At 36.3% G+C, this 10,388-nt stretch overlaps 1 protein-coding gene across 1 annotated transcript; it reads right to left on the reverse strand.

Moving 5' to 3' along the window:
- Positions 1 to 7,344: 7,344 nt before the first annotated feature.
- Positions 7,345 to 8,440, reverse strand: LOC113323627 (protein LURP-one-related 8-like). Its single transcript, XM_026571946.1, has 2 exons — positions 8,111 to 8,440; positions 7,345 to 8,019 (listed from the first exon to the last, which is right to left on the reverse strand). Exons 1-2 carry the CDS (start codon positions 8,366 to 8,368, stop codon positions 7,648 to 7,650), a joined length of 630 nt encoding a protein of 209 aa, XP_026427731.1. The 5' UTR covers positions 8,369 to 8,440; the 3' UTR covers positions 7,345 to 7,647.
- Positions 8,441 to 10,388: the final 1,948 nt, after the last annotated feature.

Below are 10,388 nucleotides of genomic sequence, written 5' to 3' on the forward strand. Positions count from 1 at the left end.
AAGAACTACTCAAGGAACCGGTTGAACTTCTCGACAAAAAGGTATGTGAAGACTTGAACTTATCTGTCACTCAAAAGTCTATCTACTCTATCTCCTACTTCTTGAGACAAAAAGTCGTATGCTATATATAGACTTAGATTATACACATTTGGTATTTCGAGCCGAGTATACCTCGCCTATCTATATATCGAAATATGTGTTGGTAAGCGTTTCGCTTCGACCATGTTTATCTTTACCTATTGACGAAAGTCATGATATGTTTCAATCATTTTGAAAATTGCTTTGACGATAAATGGTGTAACAACTATATAACATCCTCTAAAAATGTTTCAATGGTTGGAATGAGAATTTAGATTACATAACCAATAATGGACATAAGTATTGTTGTGGAAACACATATGTGCATAAGTCATATCCCTTGAACCAAAGTTTGCGAACTTTTTTGATCAAGAGAAACTAGAAGAATGGCTTGTTTCCAAGTCCGCGAACTACCGAAATTCTCATCCGAAGAAATTATGCTGGAGTTGACAAACTTGTTGCGTGAGTACCAATCCGCGAACCGGCGGAAAGTCTTTGCCAAGATTTTATGCTGGAGTTTGTAAACTCTACCCGGTTGCTTAAGTCCGCGAACCTATTGGGCTTACTTAAGAAGGTTATATATCTGAAGATGATATCTGAACTTAAACTTATAAAGACTAAGGAATGCAGTTTGAAAACCGTGGCTATAAAAGTTCATGAACCGATTCAAGTGAATCAAATCATCTTTGCTTCAGTTATGTCTTGTGTAGTACATAAGATTTCCTTACAATTGAACAATTCTCTAACTAGTTCATTTGAAGTCATTTGAACTAGTTATGGTGAAGAAGAATATGGTTGGCATGAAATCCTCATAAGGCTAACCTTTTGGTTAACTATTGTTGAACCAACAATGTACACGTTTGGATACGGTTAACAAACCTAGAAGCGTGCATTTCATTTGTGTATAACAAGCTAAGTTTTCGATCTAACGGTTGAGAAATATTAGCTTGAATCTAAATCAGGTTTTAATATAACGGTGGATGTTGTTTGCTTTGTGTCCAAGGCGAAACCCTGATTTGAAAGACCATATAAAGGAGACATCTAGTATTGTGCAAAACTAATCCCCACACTTCACGTGTGATACTAGTTTGCGCGCTAGAGTCGATTCTCCTTTAACCTTTGGTTTTCTTCTTCTAAAACCAGGTTAACGACTTAAAGACTTCATTGGGATTGTGAAGACAGACCGATACTACTTTTATCGTAGTTGTTTTATTTGATCTTGTATCTTATATCATACGAGTACAATCAGATTTATTGGGTTGAGATTAATATCTCCGATAGGCAAGATATAAAAAGTATTCACAAACATCTTCGTCTCATTGTTTGTGATTCCGCCACATCTTGTTTCGTTACCATACGATTAAGATTGTTGTGAGGTGATTAATTTATCTAGGCTGTTTTTCGGGAATATAAGACCGGATTATCAATTGGTTCCTGTTCACCTTGATTATGATCAAAAGACAGAACAAAAAATTTAGGATTTTTCTGTGGGAGACAGATTGATCCTTTGATAGACTTGTCTGTGTGAGACAGATTTGTTTATTGTCAAAGCCTGCGATTTTCGGTCGTAGAAACTCTTAGTTGTGGGTGAGATCAGATAAGGGAATCAAGTGAGCAGTATCCTGCTGAGATCAGAGGCGTAAGGAGTACAACTGTACCTTGGATCAATGGGAGACTTATTGGGGTTCAAACTACAGTCCAGTCCGAAGTTAGCTTGGAGTAGGCTAGTATCTGTAGCGGCTTAATACAATGTGTGTTCAATCTGGACTAGGTCCTGGGGTTTTTCTGCATTTGCGGTTTCCTCGTTAACAAAATTTCTGGTGTCTGTGTTATTTCAGTTTCCGCATTATATTGTTTTATCTTTATAATTGAAATAATACAGGTTGTGCGTTAGATCATCAATTAGAGTAATCCAACCTTTGGTTGTTGATTGTCATTGATTGATCCTTGGATATTGGTCTTTGGTACCATTCAAGTTATTCCTTGTATTTGATTAGTACTCGCAGTTTCTGTTTGAGGAAATCAAATCAAGAAGAGAGATATAAAATCGTTGATGTACTTTTAATTGATTGAGTCTTGTTGATTCTCTTAAAAGTATATTTGAGTTTGTCCATACAGATTGCTAAGCGAAATATTGGGTGGTGTTGGTAGACCCTCTCTTTTTCATTTTGTATCCCGCAGTATTGATCATCCCTGATCCATATTTTATGTATTACTGTGAGGCTCCGTAATGTATCTTTTGTTGAGCATTATACAACCAAGTTGATTTTTTTAGCTTAGTTGTTGTTACGTGAGATATGTTATGTCGAGCATATTAAACTAAATTAATCATCTTGTTTGGTTATTTAGTTATTGTTGCGTAAGTATTTTTATGTCGAGCAAAACAAATGACAATTAAATTGATTATGTTTGTAATTAGTTTGGTTGTGTATTCCAATTATTTAATTATGGGTTCTCTTGTAATTAATCTAGTTGAGTATTTTTGTGACTCCATAAGGTTTTCTTGTGTTGAGTATTTGAACGGTTAAGTTGATCATTTTCTTATGGTTAACTTAGTCGTAGCTCCGTAAGTTATCTTATGTTGAGCACAATCAATTAAATTGATCACTTCTTGTGTTTAATTTGATTGCGCATTTTGATTAAATTAATCATGGGTTTACTTGTGATTAATTTGATTGAGTTTTTGGATATAGAAAATCATTCTCATGGTTTTTGGTGTCCAATGAAAATCCTTCCTTTCTTTTGAAATTAAGGTCGCTCCTTGTTGTTCTTTCGGGAATGACATCAAATGGGGGAGAGTTCTTTTGAACTTGTGCTTAATGGTCATATCTTGAGGGGTGTGCGGTTGTGGAATTTTAGAGGGGTTATCTTGTATCTTTAAACTCCTTGATGAATGCATTTAGCTTCGGCTTTATGATTGCATCTAAATTAGTTGGTATGTATTTTCTCTTTTAGTCATGAAATGTCTCTTTCGAAAATTTTATTATGATCCCGTTCTTGTACCTTTGCCAATTTTATTGACAAAAAGGGGGAGAATTAATATGTAGTTCACACTACAAATACATATGGTTTTTGGATCATTGTGTAAGGGGGAGTGGTTTCCATGTGAGATGGAGTATTGACTAAGGGGGAGTGATACGTATCACCATAGTATTATTGTTTAAGTTGTGATACAACTGGACTTTGACACTGTGTAATAATACTATGATACTGTATAACAATGATCGAGACCGATGCTTTCTCATTGTTATAGCTACGGATCTTCAACAACGTTGATGCTAAACTTACAACCTTTGGGATCATTGGAGTACTTGGAAGTGACGAAGATTTCGAGGAATGTTGAAGATTAGACATGTGGAAAAGGAGCTACTAAAGTTTCCTTATCTTTTTTTTGTTCCATATGTATTGATAGTTTTGTCACTAAAATTGACAAAGGGGGAGATTGTTAGAGCATTGCTCGGTCGAACTCGCATGGTTGCTATCTCAAGCATGTTTGTCAATGTTAGTGATCAAAACTATAAGTCTTGATTTATAGTCTATTATAGCTAAGTCTCGGACTAGGATAGAAAGTGTAGTTGATCTCAAGGAATTCATGGCGATTCATCATACAAGAAGAAGAACTACTCAAGGAACCGGTGGAATTTCTCGACAAAAAGGTACGTGAAGACTTGAACTTATTTGTCACTCAAAAGTCTATATACTCTGTCTCCTACTCTTTGAGACAAGAAGTCGTATGCTATATATATAGACTTGGATTATACACATTTTGTATTTCGAGCCGAGTATACCTCGCCTATCTATATCTCGAAATATGTGTTGGTAAGCTTTTCACTTCGATCAAGTTTATCTTTACCTAGTGACGAAAGTCATGATATGTTTCAATCACTTTGAAAATTGCTTTGATGAGAAATGGTGTAACAACTATATAACGTCCTCTAAGAATGTTTCAATGATTGAAATGAGAGTTTAGATTACATAACAAATGGTGGACATAAGCATTGTTGTGGAAACACATTTATGTACAAGTCTTATTCCTTGAAACAAAGTTTGCGAACTTTGTTGATCAAGAGAACCGGAAGAATGGCGCGAGCCAAGTCCGCGAACTGCCGAAGTTCTCAAACCCGAGAATTTATACTGGAGTTGACAAACTACTTGCGTGAAGCTAAGTCCGTGAACCCAGTCCGCGAACCGGAGAAGTTCTCAAACCCTAGAATTTCTGCTGGAGTTTGTAAACTCTGCCCGGTAACTTAAGTCCGCGAACCTAGTATGCGAACTTGAGAAGGTTATATATATGAAGATGATTTCTGAACTTAAACTTAAAAGACTAAGGAATGCAGTTTGCAAACGTGGCTATAAAAGTTCATGAACCGATTCAAGTGAATCAAATCATCTTTGCTTCAATTGTGTCTTGTGTAGAACATAAGATTTCCTTGCAATTGAACAACTCTCTAACTAGTTCATTTGAACTAGTTATGGTGAAGAAGAACATGGTAGATATGAAATGCTCATATGGCTAACCTTTTGGTTAACTATTGTTGAAACAACAAGTGTATACATTTGGGTACAGTTAACAAACCTAGAAGCGTGCATTGTCAAGTTTGTATAACAAGCTAAGTTTTCGATCTAACAGTTGAGAAATATTAGCTTGAATCTAAATCAGGTTTTCATCTAACAGTGAATATTGAATACTTTGTTACTAAGCTAACATTGATTGCAAAACCTGATTTGAAAGATTATATAAAGGAGACATCTAGTATTGTGCAAAACTAATCCCCACACCTTACGTGTGATACTAGTTTGCGTGCTAGAGTCGATTCTCCTTTAACCTCTAGTTTTCTTCTTCTAAAACCAGGTTAATGACTTAAAGACTTCATTGGGATTGTGAAGCCAGACCGATACTAGTTTTATTGTACTTGTGTGATCTGATCTTGCATCTTCTATCGTACGAGTACAATCATATTGATTGGATTGAGATTGATATCTCTGATAGGCAAGATATAAAAAGTAATCACAAACATCTTCGTCTCATTGTTTGTGATTCCACAACATCTTGTTTCGCTACCATACGATTGAGATTGTTGTGAGGTGATTGATAACTCTAGGGTGTTCTTCGGGAATATAAGATCGGGTTATCAATTGGTTCCTGTTCACCTTGATTATTATCAAAAGACGGAACAAAACATTTATGGTTTATCTGTGGGAGACAGATTGTTCCTTTGATAGACTTGTCTGTGGGAGACAGATTTTTTTATTGTAAAAGCCTGCGATTTTGGGTCGTAACAACTCTTAGTTGTAGGTGAGATCAACTAAGGGAATAAAGTGCGCAGTTTCCTGCTGGGATCAGAGGCTTAGGAGCATAACTTTACCTTGGATTAGTGGGAGATTGATTGATAGCTTGGAGTAGGCTAGTGTCTATAGCGGTTTAATACAGTGTGTGTTCAATCTGGATTAGGACCCGGAGTTTTTCTGCATTTGCGGTTTCCTCGTTAACAAAAGTTTTGGTGTCTGTGTTATTTCAATTTCCGCATTATATTGTTTTATCTTTATAATTGAAATAATACAGGTTGTGTGTTAGATCATCAATTAGAGTAATCCAACCTTTGGTTGTTGATTGTCATTGATTGATCCTTGGATATTGGTCTTTGGTACCATCCAAGTTATTCCTTGTATTTGATTAGAACTCGCAGTTCTTGCTTGAGTAAATCAAATCAAGAAGAGAGATATAAACTCGTTGGTATAATTTTAATTGATTGAGTCTTGTTGATTCTCTTAAAAGTATATTCGAGTTTGTCCATACAGATTGCTAAGCGAAATATTGGGTGTTGTTGTTAGACCCCCGATTTTTCAAAGATGATGATGATGTTATTGTTCATTTTTACAAATGAACTCTGTTTATTTAGGTTTTTATCAGGAGTTCATTTCTGGAATAAACTCTGGTTTATATAGGTTTTTATCAGGAGTTCATTTCTGGAATGAATTTTGGTTTATATAGGTTTTTATTAGGAGTTCATTTGACGAATGAACTCTGATTTATATGTTTTTATCAGGAGTTCATTTTTGGAATGAACTCTCGTTTATATAGGTTTTTATCTGGAGTTCATTTCTGGAATGAACACTGGTTTATATAGGTTTTTATCAGGAGTTCATTTCTGGAATGAACTCTGGTTTATATAGGTTTTTATCAGGAGTTCATTTTGACGAATGAACTACTGATAAAAGGTGATTTCTGAAAATTAAGTAGAAATTAACATGAGTTCATTTTGACGAATGAACTGCTACAAGAAAATAAGTAAAAATTAACACGGAAGGATATTTTGTCTGTTTTATATTTTTAAATAATTATGGACCAAACAGTAATAAAGGCTTTTCCCAAAAGACTAAACTGACTTGGGACCACCTAAAAAAAGACCAAACAATTATTTTCCTATAGAAGGTAAAACATTTCAATTTGGCTTCACGGACGAGGCCACAAAGAAGTCTCACATCTAGCAGCTCTGTAGCTGCAATCAAGTTTGAAAAACAGCGGGAAAAGCGTTTTCAGAAGATCACGGTCATTTGACCAGGGACATCAAAATAAAGAACCTTTATTTAACCGCGTTATATAAATATTACTTTTTGTTTCTTTTTAGTCCATTTTTGTGCAGACTAAGAGCGTTCACAGTGGTGCGAGTATAACCAAAGACTAAAAAAAAAGACCAAATTTGGGTTTAGTCAGTCATGTGGCGTAGTGGAAAAAGAGTATATTTGGTCGCGCGTTGATAAACATTACGCCTGGGATCAGGCGTTGGTAAAGATAACGCCCGAGTGGGGCGTTGGTAAAGATAACGCGCGAGTGGGGCGTTGGTATAGTATACGTTTCAGAAACAAAAAAAATAATGGGGCGGAGGTATAAAGCCCGCCCCATGCAAGTTTCATAAATTGTGAAAGTGGGGCGTTAAGTATATGAACGCCCCATTTCACGCGTTATCTTTACCAACGCCCCATCGGGCGTACATTATATCAACGCCCCGTTTCAGGCGTACATTATATCAACGCCCCTTGTGTAACGGACATTATATCAACGCCCGATGAATGGCGGAGATTATATCAACGCCCGATGTGTAGCGGAGATTATATCAACGCCCGACTATATTTGGATTTGGTCTTGATCGCAGACCAAATTTGGTCTGGATTTTACTCTTTGATCAAATTTTGATCGATGGTCCGTCCCACTACGCCAGCCCACTCGACTGAAAATTTGGGTTTACTCGTCCATTGCAGTTGCTCTAAGACTGTATATTTGACAATTTGGTAAAGCTCTTGGTTTACATCTCGTCAGCCATAATGATAACTTGACTCTATTTAGGGTGCCAGGTTGCTATTTGCTTCAACTCATCATCTTGAGCTAGCATCTGGTTACAACTTTCCTTAGCCAATCATGCTATCCGCTTGAGGAATTTCAGCAACAACTGCAATCGCATTTAAAGGGTTCTGCCGTAAGTTTCTCTTTAGATCCGATTGCCGGTATTTTTCTCAATATCCAATTTCTAAATACAAGTATATCCGATCTGATGTGTATGCCGGTATTGTTCACCCGAAACTGATTGATCTTCTCAATCCAAACATTTGTTCCATCAATATAACAAGAGCCATAGCAACTGTCTGATTAAGTTCAGGTTGCACTATCAGTTTAAATACATCACCACCAAATGATACACCTGCTTTAGTTTCTTTCTTCTGAATTTCAGCTACAAGTCTCTTTCGGTGATCATATACAGCCACATGCCGTTGTGCATAAGATCCACTAATCTCGTAAATCAAATTCTTACTGTTACTCTGGCAGGATGTAACGTGAGCTAAGTTCTTTGATGCCAATATATTCACGGGCTTTTTCACCAGAAATATTGGACTACTCGAAGTTTCTCCGTCGAACATCATCCAATTATCTGCCAAACTCAATCTCTGTAAACGCAATTAACAAAAAGAAAAATTAGGCGCCGTGCAATAAAAAGCTCCTGGAGACAGATAAATGACCGAAATTATATATGCTCACCTTACGACGAATTATAAGAAGAGATTTTCCTATGCCATCCATTAAAACAATTTCTTTCTTCCCAGATTGATAATTATCAACACGAAAGACGAGATTTCCTTTAGTATCAAAAACGGTATAACCATCACAGTTGAAGATGAGTGATTTTTTCCATACAGTTAATACCTCCACCTGTCTGTCTGAAATATGTCTGGGGATTTCTGTGGGTTTTGTTGTTGTTGCGTTTGCATCGTTCGCATTTGGATAAACCTTTGGCATGGTTCTTGATCTGTCTAATATTGGCAAGCGATTAAAGGTAGAATAAGTACTGTGAACTGGAAGAAATATTTGGAGTTTGAGATTTATGCTTGGAGAGCATGCAGTATTTATAGTTTTTCTGGCGAGGGATGATGCGATCTTACTTAAAAGTTAGTGAAAGAATTAATCGTATTTATTTACTTGTGAAAATAGAAAACATTGATGGGCATGGACAAACTTGTGGTGAAGGGTGATGATTAGAAACGAAGAATTTAAGATTTCCATTTTTTTTTATATTTTTGCAAGGGGATTGTTTTGGGCGGTTTGGTGCGGAGTCTGCGGACCATAATAGTGTAGTACAGTGGTATACATATTTTTTCTCCAATTATCATCCTTCTTAAAATTATCCATTGTATTAAACTGGATAGAGCTTTCATTTTTATCTACAAAAAAAAAGTAGATTAGATAAACTTGAATTCACACTTAGAGCAAGTCTTATGGTGGAATCCAAACTATTTCAAGTTTGGAAAAATCATGGAATGTCAAGTCTAGTGGCTTCTAAGTTGGGGTCTTCCACAGAAAATCCAAGCAAGGTTCCACGGTTTCGTGGAAGGGTTCGTGGAATCCATCTGAACGCCGATAAGAATAGCGTTAAACACAATTAAGAATGGAGCTAAAAAAACGCAATTAAGAATTACGTTTTTTTTTTATCCGTAGATTTAAAATGAGTTGTTGAAATCTAACGGCCGAAAAAAAAATTCTATTCTTAATTGCGCTTTTTAGCTCCATTCTTAATTGCGTTTTTTTAGCTCCATTAAGAATAGCGTTTCTACTATTCCACCATTACACTTGCGTTCCCATCCACAGTTCTAAGTGCTGAGGTGGCGTGGAAGATGGAAGATGGACGGATTCCACCATAAGACTTGTTTTTAATGAGTCAATAAATTGCGAACAGGTGTTTGATTATATCTAAATCTCGATAACTATTGGCTAAATCTTTGAGTTATCTTTGACATATTTACATTAAACTTGTGATGATGAAATGAAAGTTTACAGGAACCCGAGGACGAGATAATTATAGCCAAGTGTTTACCATTAAAAATTTAATGATGACGATATGATGATGTCCACGCGACTCAATCCTTGATCAGTTTTATTCCAAGAAGAGGACATCAATTCACACATATTTTAGAGAGATTCAAAACTATAAGAAGAACTGCTGATTTCATAGTAGCCCAAAATACTTGTATAGTCCCCGAGAGCTTGAGGTTTACCAAGTCTCATCATTGATAAAGGTTTACCTCTTGGTTAGGAGCCCTCTGGCTACCCTTGGACTGCGTCCGCCATATGCTGTTCTCTCGACTCTTTCTACTCCAGCGAGCTATTATTTTAGGTAAAAGGCATGGCCACCAGCATTGATACGAAGTGTCTGTAGTATTGTCATTCTCAATTATGAATGGAGACAGACAATATACAAACCCTACCTTTGTCGAATGAGACGTAAATGTACAAATTCCATCAACCCCCTGTCAATTGTAGGTGGTGCTACTACTATTGCCCTATTGGTACTACTGATAATATCCCACTCTAGGGATACTATATCTAAAGAGCGACATTTCCATGTGCTTGTGCAAAAGTAGTTACTCATCTTGTGTGGTTTAAATATGGAGCCAAGATAATGTTAAAAATCAGTTGGATTTATGAAGAAAGGTTTGGAATCTCTCGATGTTACCTTGAGCTGGGAACATTTGAAGAGTTTGAAGAGGATGAAATGTCATTTCTCATTATCCTAATCCGATAAAACCATCACTGTTGTGATCCTTTTATTTTAGCATTTAGCCATATATATCTACTACAAGTAATATCTCTTTTGAGGATATACACAATTCATTTTCCTTCATCCATTCAAAGGAAAGAAAACAGCCTTGAAATCCCATGTAAGTTCTCAACAGCTAAGAGTGTTGGCCCTAAATCTACAAAGAAAATTGCAAAGCCTATATTTGAGAGCGGAAGGTTGAAACATAACCGTGATGTCTGCCAT

Source organism: Papaver somniferum, chromosome 11 (assembly GCF_003573695.1).
Source record: "Papaver somniferum cultivar HN1 chromosome 11, ASM357369v1, whole genome shotgun sequence".
Lineage (NCBI taxonomy): Eukaryota > Viridiplantae > Streptophyta > Magnoliopsida > Ranunculales > Papaveraceae > Papaver > Papaver somniferum.